Source organism: Thamnophis sirtalis, unplaced genomic scaffold, assembly GCF_051295495.1.
Source record: "Thamnophis sirtalis isolate CommonGarterSnake01/CBP01778 unplaced genomic scaffold, rThaSir2_p1.2 scaffold_11, whole genome shotgun sequence".
In the NCBI taxonomy this organism is placed as follows: domain Eukaryota; kingdom Metazoa; phylum Chordata; class Lepidosauria; order Squamata; family Natricidae; genus Thamnophis; species Thamnophis sirtalis.
In genome coordinates this window covers 781,414-797,572 of record NW_028261391.1, presented here as the reverse complement: position 1 = coordinate 797,572, position 16,159 = coordinate 781,414, and the positions used below count along the sequence as shown (strand labels likewise).

The window sequence follows — 16,159 nt, the reverse complement described above, 5'->3', positions numbered from 1 at the left end:
TGAAAAACAGCTTTTATCTGTCAGACTCCTGAACACAACACAACGCCACAGTCAGGCTTCATGTGATAGACTTACAGTGCCAGTGTAACATGCAACATGTTCATACTAATGTAATATAATGTTACATACGTACACATATATGGGAATGTGTGTGAGGTATTATTTATTTGGGCTTGGATATTCTATTTATTTCATTTATTGAGTTATTGAGATGTATTTTGTGGTTTTTTTTGTGGGGGTGGGATGCACCAAGGGAGGCTCATTCAATTTCACTCTACACACGTTGTGCATTGACAATAAAGGTTTGATTTGATTTTGAAATGTTCAGCAGCCAAGCCACAACTTCGAAGAAGGAACCTTCGCTTTCATTCTACAATTATAGTCATCACCACTATTGCAAAGGCCTTCTGTTAGTTCACTGGCTGGGGAATTCTGGGAGTTGAAGTCCGGACGTCTTCAAGTGGCCAAGGTTGAGAAACACTGTGTTAGATACTTGCTTCAACTACAGTGGTTTCCACCAAGGTCCTCTGTTCCGGCGGGAACAGAGGTTTAATCTCATTGGTTGAAGGGTCTGACAGCTCCCTATAAAAGGGCTGCCGTCAGACTTGACCTTCGCTGGATTCTTCTTATTTGTTGTACTTTAATAAAGAACTGTTGTTGGCGACGAGGATGGGATTGGAAGACAACTAGGCGAACCAAAAAGAGCATAGCAATCCAGCAAGTACATCCGGCCCGGAGCTCAGCGCGGCTTCGAGCAGCCATTTCTGAGCGTCAAACTCAAAACGCCCTCAGAACACAAAACGCCCAGGCACGCCCCACCGACTCCGTACGACCCAGTCACCGAGCACTGGGACTCATATATGCTGAGGTTCGAGTGTTTCCCCGAAGCCGACGATCTCATGGGCCTTTCTGAAGGCCGCAAGAAGAACATGTTCCTCGGATACTGTGGCAGGGAAGTGTTCGAAACGGCGGGAGACCTTTCTGAACCAACGCCGCTACAATCAGTCGCTTGGTCCGTGCTCCATCAGACGCTGAGGACCCACTACGCTCCCAAGCCGTCGAAGCACGTTCGCCGGCATGAATTTAACATTCGGAACAAGAAGGAGGGCGAATCGATCAACGAGTACGTTGCGGCGCTACAAAAGGCTGCAGCGTACTGTGAGTTCCGAGACCTAGACAAATTTATTCTTCACCGCATTATATGCGGTGTGCGGGACATTAATTTACAGAGGAGGTTACTTGCTAAATCTAACCTCACTCTACCAATTGCCTTGGATGAAGCCAGAGGGTCCGAATCGGCCGTCAAATCCACTGAAACTCTGCAGCGCCAAAGTGCTCTACGAGACGCGCGAAAGAGTACACGCGTACATCGCAAGGCGAGGAATATGACAGCTGCCGCACAGACAGTAGCCGCGCCCAACCGGCACGCAAATTCAAACCGCTTCTCCTGCCTTGCACTAGCTGCAGAGGAGACCATGCCAGATCAGCTTGCTGTTTCCACGATGCTACCTGCCAGCACTGCAAGCGAAAGGGGCACATCTCCAAGGTGTGCCGGAGTGAACTCCCTGCTACTACCTGGCAGTCAAGAAGCATACCAAACCACCAGCAGAGGCCCAACCAAGGGGCCTGGCAGAAGCCACCACGGCGCTCAGAGGGCGACACTAGAGTCACCTACCATACGTCAATTGGCCAAGTCCGCACCAGGCAGCCAAAAAAGCTGAAGGTCAGGGTCCTCATCGAGGACTCTCCATGTGAAATGGAGATCGACACCGGGTCCTCACTGACCATCATGCCGTGGTCTACCCTCAAGCAGGCTATCCCTCGCCTGAAGAAACAACATCTATGCACCCCTGACATCCGCCTTCACGATTACCAGGGGAACCAGGTCCCCATCGTGGGCCAAAGCACCTTCCAGGTGAAATTCAAGCATTTCAGCGGCCAACTCCCAGTGACGGTAGTCAGTGGCAACCTGCAGAGCCTCCTGGGGCTTGACTGGTTCGAAGCCCTGGGCTAGAAGTGACCGGTATCAACGCCTTGAAAGACGAAGGCGCCGAAGCCATCTTTAAGGAGTTCGGGGACATCTTCGGCACCAGTCTGGGTAAGTATGTGGGGACTCCAATCTCCTTTAATTTGGACCTCAATATAGCCCCCGTAAGGCTAAAACCCAGGAAAGTACCTTTTGCTCTCCGCCCCCAAATTGATATGGAAATTGACAAGCTCGTAGGCAGGGAATCCTAGAGCCGGTTGATCACACATGCTGGGAGATCCCTATAGTGACACATGTCAAATCTGAAGGGTCTGTCCGCATCTGCACGGACTACAAATGCACAATCAATCAAGCGTTGCAACAAAGCGCTTACCCTGTACCCATTGTACAGCATCTACTCCATTCTTTAGGCCCCAGAAAAATATTCGCTAAATTGGACATGGTGCATGCATACCAACAATTGCCAGTAGATGGCGCTATGGCGAAGGCCCAAACCATTGTGATGCACAGGGGTGCATTCAAATGTCACCACCTGCAATTCGGTGTTAGTATCGCCCCAGGACTGTTCCAAAGCGTCATGGAACGGCTTTCGCAGGGGATTCCAGGAGTCGTCCCCTATTTCGACGACATCTTGGTATTGGCTGCAATTGAGGCGCAACTTTTCAAACATTTGCGAACAGTTTTGACTACAATTCGAGACAAAGGCCTCCGTCTCAGCGGTTGAAACCCACCGCTGTATTCCACCCAAATTGCGCATTGCAGTATTAGAGGCTTTACATATAGAGCATCCTGGAATTGTCAGGATGAAGTCTTTGGCTATGAGTTATGTGTGGTGGCCTAACGTGGACAGGGAGGTCGAAGAATGGGTGGCTACCTGTACACCGTGCCAGGAGCCCAGAGCAGCTCCCCCAGGGGCGCCCACTAAGGAGTGGGAGTGACCTCAAGCACCGTGGTCTAGGGTGCACATTGATTTTGCTGGCCCAGTTCATGGCCAGACATTCCTCGTAGCTGTGGACACCTAATCGAAGTGGCTACAGGTAGTCCTGATGATCTCCACTACAGCAAAAGTGGTCATCTAGGTCAGTGTTTCTCAACCTTGGCAACTTGAAGATGCGAATGCTGGCTGGGGAATTCTGGGAGTTGAAGTCCGGACATCTTCAAGTTACCAAGGTTGAGAAACACTGATCTAGGTACTACGGAGACTTTTCTCTGCACACGGCCTGCCCGGCGTCCTGGTCTCTGACAACGGGCCCCAATTCATGGCCATGCAATTTGAGACCCTCCTAGCAGCTCAGGGAATCAAGCATGCCCTGGTGGCGCCATTCCATCCGGCCTCCAACGGTCAGGTGGAGAGAATGGTAAGATCTGCAAAAGAGGCCCTATCCAGGATGGGCCCGGGAGATTGGCAACACGGGTTGACCATTATCTCTTAATTCAACATATCACGCCAAGTGCCACTACAGGGAGAAGCCCCTCCGAGCGTCTCATGGGTCACCGGCTAAGGTCCCACTTAGAACAGCTACACCCAAATTATTCTGCCACATCGCCCCCGGACTCCACAAGCAAGATTCGGAACTTTAGCATAGGAGATTCGGTATACGCCCACAACTACGCCGGGGGAACCCTGTGGATTCCTGCCGCAGTGATAGGCATCAGCAGGCCTCGCTCTTATCTCGTAGAGGACGGTCAGAATTGGAGAAGGCACATTGACCAATTCCGTGGCCGCCCCTCCAACTCCGTGACCCGTCAAAACCGCGGAGGACAAAATCTCGCTCGACGAAAGCGCGCATTTGACGTCATCACAGCGCGACGAAAAAAATTAAAAATTGAAATAAAATTAAAATTAAAGCAAGCCGATTCACATAAAGGTAAGGGTTAGGTTTAGGGTTAGGGTTAGGTTAAGGGTTAGGGTTACGTTTAGCGTTAGGTTAAGGGTTAGCGTTAGGTTTAGTGTTAGGTTAAGGGTTACGTTTAGGGTTAGATTTAGGGTTAGGTTTGGGGGGTTAGGGTAAGGTTTTCGCTTTATTTTTACATTTTTCGATCACAGCGGATGTTTTCATCGCGCTGTGATGACGTCAAATGCGCGCTTTCGTCGAGCGTGATTTTGTCCTCCGCGGTTTTGTGGTGGAACCTCCAACTCCACTCTTAGACAACCAGAGGCAACTCCTGCATGAGTTAGCCAAAGCCCTACACAAACGGAGCAAACACTCACTCCTTCCGCAGGCAGCTGAAGCCCGAGGGTACCGGGGAACTTATCTGGTTATGTTGCAGACCCACAGCGAGCTCCAAAGCGAACCGGATCCAGAAGCTCCAGCCGCGGCCTGTGAAAGGTTCCAGGAGCTTCCACCAAGCGGAACTGCGGAGCAAGCAGGTCCCAAGAACACCCTCCGACTGAACTGCGGGGTAGAGCTACCAAAACGCCCGCCTACCTGCGTGACTACGTAACCAGTAGGATTATTGTATTGTATTTGTATTTAATGGATTTATAGGCCGCCCAATCCCGGAGGACTCTGGGTGGCTATTATTCCATCCAAGAGGGGAGGGGTGTCAGATACTTGCTTCAACTACAGTGGTTTCACCAAGGTCCTCTGTTCCGGCAGGAACAGAGGTTTAATCTCATTGGTCGAAGGGTCTGACAGCTCCCTATTAAAGGGCTGCAGTCAGACACAACCTTCACTGGATTCTTCTCACTTGTTGTACTTTAATAAATAGCAATAGCAATAGTTAGACTTATCTACCGCTTCATAGGGCTTTCAGCCCTCTCTAAGCGGTTTACAGAGTCAGCATATCGCCCCCACAACAATCCGGGTCCTCATTTCACCCACCTCGGAAGGATGGAAGGCTGAGTCAACCTTTGAGCCGGTGAGATTAGAACCGCTGAACTACAGATAACAATAGCAATAGCAATAGCAGTTAGACTTATATACCGCTTCATAGGGCTTTCAGCCCTCTCTAAGCGGTTTACAGAGTCAGCATATCGCCCCCCACAGTCTGGATCCTCATTTCACCCACCTCGGAAGGATGGAAGGCTGAGTCAACCTTGAGCCGGTGAGATTTGAACCGCCGAACTGCAGAACTAGCAGTCAGCTGAAGTGGCCTGCAGTGCTGCACCCTAGCCACTGCGCCACCTCAATAAAGAGCTGTTGTTGCCTTTAGCCTTGTGTGCCTTTCCATTACCCGATCTAACATCACTCTCTCTTTTGTATGCAACCTGCCTGTGAGGGGAGAACCTGGATTGTGCCCAAACGCCCCCTCCTCGCCCCCCTCCTAAGGACCCCTTGAGCCAGAGGGGGGAAAAAACCAGGTATTCAACCTGTGTGCTCTCATCACAACTCTAGGGGGCGCCAAAGCCCCATGCTGCTGCTTCTAGCATCCAGCAGGGACCGGAGGAGGGAGGCTGAGCCTGGAGGAAAAGTCTCCCCACCCACAAGAGGAGGAGGAGGAGGAGGAGGAGGAGGAGGGGGTCTTTGGCTCCTCTGAAACAGCCATGTCCTGATTCGGGACTTAAGAGGGTGGGGAACCTGCCCCCCAGACCCTCCAAGAAGCCAGGCCAGCCTCCCAGTGACCAAAGGTATCAGCAGTGGCTGTTGTGGTTGCACATGGGGGGGGGAGGTAGGGAGGGGGAGGGGGCTGCAGGTCTGAGGCAGGCAAGATCTCCCACCATAGGAAAGCAGAGTCTATCTGGGCCCCGGCAGATCAAGCAACTAATGGCGGTAGGGATGCCCCCACAGGATGAAAGGGAGCCGTTTGAAAGCCAGGCCGAATTCTTTCGTGAACTCTGATCATTTGAGTATTAGCCAAGAGTCTCGGCCACCCTAGACGTCCCTCCTTTTCTAACCCCTCACCCACCTGTATGTATGTATGTATTTTTCTTTCTCTGTTTCTTTCTTTCCTTTCTCTCTCTCTCTCTGTCTTATCTATATCTATCTACCCATCAATCATCTATATCTATGTTTCTCTTTATAAGGCACCCAGTTTTGGTCGCCATGATATAAAAAAGAATGCAGAGAAGAGCAACAAAGAGGATGAGGGGACTGGAGGCTAAAACATACGAAGAACGGTTGCAGGAACTGGGTAGGTCTAGTTTAATAGAAAGAAGGACCAGGGGAGACATGATAGCAGTCTTCCAATATCTCAGGGGATGCCCCAAAGAAGAGGGAGTCAAGCTATTCTCCAAGGCACCTGAGGGCAGAACGAGAAGCAATGGGTGGAAAACTAATCAAGGAGAGAAGCAACTTAGAACTGAGGAGGAATTTCCTGACAGTGAGAACAATTAATCAGTGGAACAACTTGACTCCAGAAGTTGTGAATGCCCCAACACTGGAAGTCTTTAAGAAGATGCTGGATAGCCATTTGTCTGAAACGGTATAGGGTTTCCTGCCTAGGCAGGGGGTTGGACTAGAAGACCTCCAAGGTCCCTTCCAACTCTGTTATTCTATTCTATTTACCTTTTTATCATGGCTATCTATCATGCATCTATATCTATCTATCATCCATATCTATGTAGTTCTTTAAATCTATCTGTATCCATCCATCATCTCTTATCTGTGTTTGTCTCTCTGATCACTATCTATTATGATCTATCTATTTATCTATCTATCTATCTATCTATCTATCTATCTACCTACCTACCTACCTACCTACCTACCTACCTACCTATCTATCTATCATTATATTTATATGTGTGTCATCTCAATCTATGTCTATCATATCTCTCTATCTATGATCTATGTATCTATATTAATATGTATCTCTTTATAGCTATCTGTCAGCGTCACTCCATAGTGTCCAGAAGCTGACACTATCAATCTAACTATCTTCACCTGTCATCTATCTATCTATATCTATAAGTCTATTTCTGTCATCTCAATCTATCTCTATCTATCATGTATCTCTATCTATGATCTATGTATCTATATTAATATTTATCTCTTTATAGCATATAAATATAATAAAAATCAAATCAAATCAAATCAAATAGCTATCAATCCTCTATATCTATCTATCTATCTATCTATCTATCTATCTATCTATCTATCTATCTATCTATCTATCTATCTATCTAACTATCTATCTATCTATCCATCTATCATTATATTTATATATGTGTCATCTCAATCTATGTCTATCATATTTCTCTATCTATGATCTATGTATCTATATCTCTTTATAGCTACCAATCTATCTATAACTATCTATATGTCACCTGGCATCTATCATTATAGCTATATGTCTATTTCTGTCATCTCAATCTATCTCTATCTATCATGTATCTCTATCTATGATCTATGTATCTATATTAATATTTATCTCTTTATATCTATCTATCTATCTATCTATCTATCATCTATCTATCTATCTATCTATCTATCTATCTATCTATCTATCTATCTATCTATCTATCTCTCTCTCTCACGTATCTCTGTCTGTCTGTCTATATCTTATTCTAATTTGTTTAGGCCCTCTGGCCGGCTGGCAAAGAGCCAGCATCCAATTCATGTCCAGGACCAGTGAAGCACTTATTTCCATTTTTATTTTCTTTCATTAACAGCCTGTAATTGGATTTCCCTTTGTGAGTCAAGTGCTGGGTCTCTTTCTGGAGATGAGCTTCCCTGACTCGTAGCCTCCCTTTCAGCATCTGGAGCATCAAAGAGATTAATAAACCTCTTGCTTGAATTTCCGTGTGTGTGTGTGTGTGTGAGAGAGAGAGACAGAGAGAGAGAGAGAGAGAGAGAGACAGAGAGAGAGAGAGAGAGAGAGAGAGAGAGAGAGAGAGAGAGAGAGAGAGAGAGAGAGAGAGAGAGAGAGAGAGAGAGAGAGAGAGAGAGAGAGAGAGAGAGAGAGAGAGAGAGAGAGAGAGAAGGAAAGAGACCGGAGGCATTGCCAAAGCAGCATCCGTTAAAGAAGACAAACGGCACCTCACTCCAACAGAGAAACAGCCCATCATGGGGGGGGCTGTATCTCCCCCCCATCAGTTGCCAGTCCTGCCACCTCCCAGGCTGGCATCATGTCTGCTGGGCTGGCTGCAGACGCCTCCTGAGGAGGGGGGGGACCTCTGGGGCAGACATGATCTAAGCGGCCTCAGCCCCCGGCAGAGTCGATGACGAGACCTCCGGGTGGGGGCTGCCCAGAGGGAACTGCACCTCCCCATTTGACACACACACAACACACACACACACACACACACACACACACACACCGCCCCTTTTGTGCCCAAGCGGGCGGTGGCTGCAGCTGCTCTGCTTAGGATTCAGGAGAGCCGAGCCAGGATGGAGAACCGGCATCACGAGGCTGGGCTGAGCCCACAATTTTAATCAGCCTTTTTATCTCAGCTTATCAGCTGCTGAGAGGAGCGGGGGGGGTCTCTCCTCTTCCCTGGGAATCCGGGGGGGGGGCTTGGAGACCCCAGGAAAGAAAGGCAAAAGTCTGGGCTCTCCAGGAATCAGAAAAGGCCCCAAGAGAGATGCACTACAAGTCCCAGCAGTCATGGCCAGGAGAACTCCCTTTCCATCAGCCACTGCTACACAGAGGTTTCCTGGTTCCTGACATCTCCTGCCCACCGTTCTGGCCTGTCCTCCTGCCCCCCTGGGGTCTCCTCTGAACTACAGAGGCCGGCATCTGCTTCATGGGATACGTTTGCCCAGCCCCCCCCAAGCGCCCCCACCCCCGAATCTAGCCACAGTGGTACAGTGACCAAGCTTAGCCCACTGGGGAAACAGGGCACCCGGGACTTTAAAGCAGCATCTGTCCAGCGCAGGAACATCAGGACGTCCGGCAGTTTAAAATGGATATAAAGTTTATTGCAAACTCCTGCAAGAATCTGAACTATTAACGGTGAAATCAAACTGGCGGCAGATCAGAGTCCAGGGAATTCAGGTCCCTTGTGGGCACAAAGGGAGTCCAGACTGGTGAGATGCTTGACCCCCCTCCCTCAGCTTGGTCATCTACTACAATGCCACTTTATGCTGCACTGGTGAGGCCACACCTGGTGTGCAAATGCCAGCCTCGCCCGTTGCCACAGGACGGGCACCGGTGTGGTACAGTGTGGGTTTCGGCCCAGAAGAGTCACAAGCCCCACACACCGCTTGTGTTCCGAGGCAGAAAAGTTCTCTTCCTCCGACACGGAGGGCAGACAGGTTATCCCACCGTGGCTCAGGGAAAACTTTCCCTGTCAATCAACGGTGTTATGTGTCAAAGGTGCCCCCGGCTCCCTCTTCAGTTTTGGCTGCAAAATTCAGCTTTTCTACAGGATGCAATTCAGGAGCAAGAAAAGGAAGGTTCTGGACTTAGGCAAGAAGAACCAAGTGCTCAGGTAGAGGCCAGGTGAAATGTGGCTCGACAGCTGTAACTGCAAGAGGGATCTTGGGAGTCGCAGTGGACAATCCTTTAAGTATGAGCCAGCTGTGTGCTGCAGCTGCCCAAAAGGCCAACGCCATCCTAGGCTGCATCAACACAGGGATGGAATCAAGATTACGGGGAGTGTTACTACCTCTCTATACTGCACTTGTGGGGTCACACATCTGGATTATTGCATCCGGTTTTGGACACCCTGATACAAAGAAGATACGGAGACTCTAGAAAGAGTGCAGAGAAGAGCAACGGAGATGATTACGGGCTGGAGGCTAACGGAAGAGCTCAGACAAAGAGAAGGACCAGGGGTGACATGATAGCAGATCAAGGTTTCCCTGACCACTGAATGACTGACAGGGGCTGGTGCTCATCTCTGTTTCTTGGCCAAGGGAGCCAGCCTTGTCCGGAGACATTTTCCATGTGGCCAGCATAGCTACACATCAAAGGCATGTGGGATGCTGTTTACCTTCCCACCGAAGGGGTACCTATTAACCTACTCACATTTGCACACTTTCAGGAGGGGGGCGAGGAATGGGAGCTCACCCCATTGCTGAGAGTTTGGGTCTTTACAGTTGACAAACTCAGCTTCTTTGACCATCAGGCCAATATTTGAGGGGCTGCCATAAAGGGGAAAGGGTTGAGCTGTTCTCCAAACCACCTGAAGGCAGGACAAGAAGCAATGGAAGGAAACTAATCAAGGAGGGAAGCAACCTGCAATTAAGGAAGGAATTTCCCAACAATGAGATTGTGATCCATACTTAAAACTGCCCCCCACACACCCCTTTTTGGGACATTTTGGGACAAGAAAGGGGCAAAGGAATCAACCCCTCGTGATTCACCTTGCTCCACAATCCTCTTCCTCCTCCCAACTGCCTTGAAGGGCTGGCTGTTCCCTCAAGCCTTGGGCCTGGTGTGTGGTTGTGTGGTTGTATGGGGTGTGTGTGAGAGAGAGGGGGGGGGGGTATTGCCACGATGTTGTTCCTAATAAATGACTGGATTTCTTTTGAAACTTGGCTTGAGGCTCATAAATTAGTTAGGGCATCTTTCAGAAACCTGACTCTGTCTGTGTGTGTGTGTGTGTGTGTGTGTGTGTGTGTGTTACAGAATCTTGTCCCTTGAGCTGCAGCATATGTGGGTGTACTCAAAATAGGCCTTGGGTGGCTTTTTCCCATGGAGTTGCCTTGCTGTGTAACGTTGCTTTCATTGTGCGTTTCTCGGAATCACATTTTCTGCAAGCGGGGCGGCCATACCGATTCTATACATAAACACGTAGGTTAAAAATGGGTCCCTTTAAGGGGTCTTCCAGCATTGAACAGACTACAATTCTTTGGGAGAGGCCAAGACAGTTCAACTCCCAAGAAGCCACAAGGATTCCCAGATCAGGATAGCCACACACGCACCCCACACCCACACAAAAACTCACTGCTGTCTCCTGCCGCCTGAAAAAAGTTGGCTCTGATTTATGAGAGAAGGAAAATATTGTGGCCATGGGGAGTTTTTACTGCACTCTCCTTCTTGTCAAATTTGTGATTTCTGCTCTGTTCCGACCCTGCCTGGTTTTCCTGTTCTGCTTTTGCCCGTTTCGGCTGGTGTTTTGACTCTGAAAGGAAGACTCGAGGGGTTCTTGCCTTGGAAATAGGGATCGTTGTATTTGTGGGTGAATCCCTCACCCCAAACTTCGCCATCTCTGGGCAGCTCCCAATAAAGGCACATTTCAAACTGGGGCATCAAAAATTATGAAAACGATGAAGTCGGATAAAATCAAGGAAAACAAAGGAAGTTCATAGGTGACAGTCCTTCAACAGTCCTTTGTTAACAGCTAACAAAACAATAGCGTTGGAAAGGACCTTGGGGGTCTTCTAGTTCAACCCCCTGCTGGGCCAGGAGACCTTATATAATACATTCCAGACAAATGGCTGTCTAATCTCTTCTTAAAGACTTCCAGTGTTGGAGCATTCACAAATTCTGGAGGCAACTTCTGTTCCACTGATTAATTATTCTAACTGCCAGGAAGTTTCTCCTTAGTTCTAAGTTGCTTCTCTCCTTGCTTAGTTTCCACCCACAGTTAAAAGCTTATTTAAGAGGATTTAAGGATTTTAAGATGAATGAAGAGAACTCGGCAAGGAGCCTTTGCTAATTAGCTGGCGTGGAAACTAAGGATCCTGCATCACCTGCCCCCATCAGGCAAGTTCAGGACCAGCCTAGTGGAACCTTCCTTGCCAGTTGGTGCCAGTGGATGATGGGCGAGAGGCCTTGGAGACAGGACAGAGAGATGCTGCCCAGGGAGCAGGCAGGTAAGAGGCCCCTTAAGCCCACCGAGTGAGTGGGGCAAGAGGCTGAGAAGAGACCCTCCCGAATGTCTTGGCCTTGAAAGGAGACGGGATGGAGACCAGAACTGTCTTTTCAAACCTGCAAGATTCTGTCTTGGAAAACCAGGTCCGTTCACGAAATCCTCGTTAAACGGACGGCCTGTTACTCAGTCCTAGGCACACAACGTTCTCAACTCACAGTTAGCCCCTAAGGTGGGTTTAGTTTCCTTGTGACTACGTAAACTCTTTGGATTCCACCACCGGATTCTGCCACTCTTCTCCTACACACTCCTTCCTCTTCGCTCCCCATCTCCCTCCCTCCCTCCCTTCTCATCTTGCCAGATGTGAAAGATCAGGTGCAAACATGAAGGGGCTCCAGTTAAATCTATGTGTTGCTAAAGAACCTCTGGACCTGAATCTTCTCACCTAATGGCCAACACCAGAGGTGGCTTGCTCCCAGTTCGGCCCAGATCAGGCGAACCAGTAGCAGCGGCGGTGGAAGGCTCTGCTCATCCGCCCAGACGCTTCTGCCCATGCGTGTATGGGCAAACAGTAAAAAAAAATGGCACCCCACCACTGATCCCTCCTCAAGGAGAGCTGGACCTAGTTTGCTTGTGGCTCTGTGGGGATTCCAGGCTGGTTCCTCTCTTGACTCTGCCTTCCCTTCCCCTGCAGCGGAGCCTTACAATACAGTAGAATCGGCTCACGGCGTTTCCTGCCTGATCTACCTGGGAAGGATGGCATCAACCTTGTAAGTCTGAAAATACAACCTCCTCCACCCCCCACCCCCCTCCCCATCTTCTTTACTGCCCAAGAAATTAAGGGATGGTCCCTTCTGAGCCCCTGCGCCCAGCCACCATCCAGCTGTGGGATCGGCTGCCTCTGGTTAGACTAGAGCAGTGTTTCTCAACCTTGGCAACTTGAAGAGGTCTGGACTTCAACTCCCAGAATTCCCCAGCCAGCATTCGCTGGCTGGGGAATTCTGGGAGTTGAAGTCCAGACCTCTTCAAGTTGCCAAGGTTGAGAAACACTGGACTAGAATTTCCCACACTGCCTCTTTTCATCCACCTGCAAGGTCTTTCCCAGGTGCCCTTGGAGGAGCTGTGGGAATTCTCCTCTCCCTCCCCTAACTTTTCCTTCAAACATCTGGAGAAGCAGGACCCCCAAGGCCATCCCTGAGGAAAAGACCCAGCCGGGATGGAAAGACTGGTCCAACCGCCCTGGGGGCCAGAGGGGCCCCTGTGGAAGGAAAGGCTCAAGACCGGAGTCACAGGGGGGGCAAACGCAGGAGCCGCCAAGTCGGACGGCATAACAGCAGCTCCGAAATAGGAGCTGGGAGCCTTCCAGAAGTGAGCCTTGTCAGCTGCCCAGCCGCTCAACAATCACCGCAATTGCATTTGCCAATTAGTCCCCAATCTTGAATGCAGCCCCCACCCCCCAAATCAAGAGCCTTTTGTGCTATTCTGGGGACAGTTTCCAATCAACCGTTTTCAGTTTCAAATACAAACCAGTGCAGTCATCAGAAAGCAGAGAAAGGGGGGGGCAGGGAAAGTGGGAGAGAAAGAGAGGGAGGGAGAGAAAGAAAGAGAGAGAGAGAAACAGAAAGAAAGACAATGGGAGAGAGAAAGAGAGAGAGAGAGAGAGGCAAGGAGAGAAAGAGAGGGAGGAAGAGAGAGAAAGAGAGAGAGAGAAACAGAAAGAAAGACAATGGGAGAGAAAGAGAGAGAGAGGAGAAAGAGAGGCAAGGAGAGAGAAAGAGAGGGAGGGAGGGAGGGAAAGAAAGAGAGAGAGAAACAGAAAGAAAGACAATGGGAGAGAGAGAGAGAGAAGAAAGAGAGGCAAGAAGAGAGAAAGTGTGGGAGGGTGGGAGAAAGAGAAAGAGAGAAAGACAAAGGGAGAAAGAGAAAGAAGGAGAGAAAGAGGCAGAGAGAGAGAGAGAGAAAGAGAAAGAGAGAGACAGGGAAAGAGGAGGGAGGGGGGGGAGAGAGAGAGGAAGCCATTCTTGGCTGAAGAAGTTTCCGGATTCTTCCACCTGGGGACAAACCGGGGGGAGGGGAGCAGAAAGGGGCCAAGGAGAACTTTGCCAGCCTGGCTTCCTGACTGGGATGGGCTCCTTCAGCACCCCTCCCTGGGCCCATTTGGTTGCTTTGAACCACCCGGCTGGAGAATTCTGGGAGTTGAAGTCCACAAGTCTTAAAGTTGCCAAGTTTGGGAACCACCGACCTATCCCATCAAGGATTTTGAGACTGAGGGAATTGGGCCAACCCAGCAGATGGATCCATTTGTCCCTGAACTTGTCTCTTATTTGGCCTCCCCAGGGAAATAAGGGGCCAAGTGAAACATCAAAGCTCACCAATATAAAACCACCTCACCAAGATTTGAAAAGGACTTGAAAAGAAACGGAAAGGGTGGTGGGAAGTAGAGAATGATACCTGAAAGGACCGAGAGGATCCTCTCCTCGGTTGCCATCTGCCAGGTCTCAGAAGGAATCCGTGGCTTTTCTGAATCCTTGCAGGGATCCTCAAGGTTTCAGGAAAAGAACGAGGCGAAATCTGCAAGCGTCTTCCGTGACTGTCTCTGCAGATTCTCACTCATCTGAGTCCCGGTTTGTCCCAAAGGTGCTTTTTTCCAAAAGGAAAAAAACTGGGCTGTCTTGATTTTTTTTTTCTTTCGAAAACATTTCACTTCTCCTGTGTGAAGTAACCATCCTCTGCTACCAACTGTGATGTTCCCGTGGGTCGTCCATGAGGCCAATGTTGAGAAAAGACAGGACACGAACTTTCTCGAGATGGAGCGAAGACCCAGATTGGGGGTCTGAGAGCCCCTTTTATTGAGATAGGACAAAGGCAGGAGGAGCAATAGCATGTGATAAAAAACAGCCTGTAAAAGTACAATTTCTAATCTACTGCTTCAGGAAAGTTCTCTCTATATATGGTCAAATCCTGGGCGTCAATGGTAGGGCACATCTCAGGATGTTATGTTATGAACTATCAGGATGTTATGGGGTTTTAGGAGTTTGTTTTCTCCTGTGTGGTTCAGCGTGGCTCTGCATGCCCCGTTATGAACTAGGCCATGGAGGACACACACCTGCACAAGGAACTATATTACAACACTCCTGCAAGAAGCTTCTTCAGTTCTAACTTTAGTTAGAACTTTAGTTAGCTAGAACGGAAGAAGTTTCTTGGAGGAGAAGCGAAATGTTTTCGAAAGAAAAAAAATATATCAAGGAATCCCAGTTGCCTTTGGAAAAAGCATCCCTTTTGGGATCTCTTCCGTGACAAAACTCCTTCCTTCCTTCCTTCTCTCTGGCCTCCAAGGGCCTCTAGAAGCTCTACCTACAGGGTGCATTTGACATCAGGACCATAACCAGCCAAGATGTTCTCCCTTGAAAGCCATCCTTCCCTCTGACACCAGCGTTTTCTCCTTGGTTTGCCCACCCTCTGTTTCAAAGCAGCCCCCATCATCCTCAGCAAGAGCCCCCAGAGCAGAGAGGGCATTTAAGGGGCAAGAGCATGGAGTTATTCTTGCCAAGAGCAACATTTAACCAGGACAGGGAGAACTAAGTCTTGCTGGGGCTTAGCCATTGTGTAGGGCTCCTTCCTATGGGCGGCCTCAGGAAATAGGGGAAAGTGAAGAAGCCTCTTTAGAACAACCAAGCCATGGAGCAGAAGGTGCCTTCAGAATTGTGGGAGCTTCGTCCCTGGAGGCTTTCAAGAAGAGACGGGGCTGCCCTCGGTCAGAAATGGTGTAGGTTACGGTTAGGGTGCTTGGGCGGGGGACATGGACTAGATGACCTCCAAGGTCCCTTCCAGCTTCTATTCTATATACTCCATCCCATTCTATAGCACAGTCTACACCAGTGTTTCTCAACCTTGTCAACTTGAAGATGTCTGGACTTCCCCAAACTGGGCAACTTTAAGACTTGTGCACTTCAACTCCCAGAATTCTCCAGCCAGCATAGCATAGCATAGCATAGCATAGCATAGCATAGCATAGCATAGCATAGCATAGCTGGCTGGAGAATTCTGGGAGTTGAAGTGCACAAATCTTAAAGTTGCCACGTTTGGGCAGCCCTGCTCTACCAGAATGAAAAGTGAGAACTTTTCTCACGAAGGGCCTCAGTTCAGGCAGGAGAAGTGGAGGCCTCCTTCTCAACAGCTGGCCTGTCTCGGCCCCACATTCAGAGCAGGGGAATCAGAGGACACAGGCGGAAGCCCCAGAGGGGCTTGGCGTGTGCAGCAAGACGGCGCTTGGAAGAAGCACAACTGCCACAACCCCAGGAGCACAAGTGTGAGTGCAGTGGTATGTACGCCTGCCCTGCTTGCTCCGCGTCTCCTAACCATGTGGCCTTTCCTGGAAACATCCATGCGATGGATGTTTTGATGAGCGATTGGGTTTCAGGGTGAGGAAGGAAAGACAACAGGCGCACAAACGCATGCAAAGACACACACCCAGCCTCCGTCCTTCCTGTGGAAACTCAGGAGGAGTCTCCTCCGCAGGCAGGAGAGAGAAT

The 16,159-nt window shown here is 49.4% G+C and overlaps 2 protein-coding genes across 3 annotated transcripts in view; one reads left to right on the top strand and one right to left on the bottom strand.

Moving 5' to 3' along the window:
- FGF12 (fibroblast growth factor 12) overlaps window positions 1-16,159 on the bottom strand; it is a 191,158-nt gene that overhangs the window by 82,497 nt on the left and 92,502 nt on the right. The window lies entirely within an intron of this gene.
- Window positions 90-16,159, top strand: part of LOC148043413 (uncharacterized) — a 17,852-nt gene continuing 1,782 nt past the window's right edge. The window contains exons 1-2 of the mRNA XM_087725241.1: window positions 90-110; window positions 711-1,376. Of these exons, the coding sequence (XP_087581367.1) occupies window positions 90-110; window positions 711-1,376 (687 nt within the window). The remainder of the gene's footprint in view (window positions 111-710; window positions 1,377-16,159) is intronic.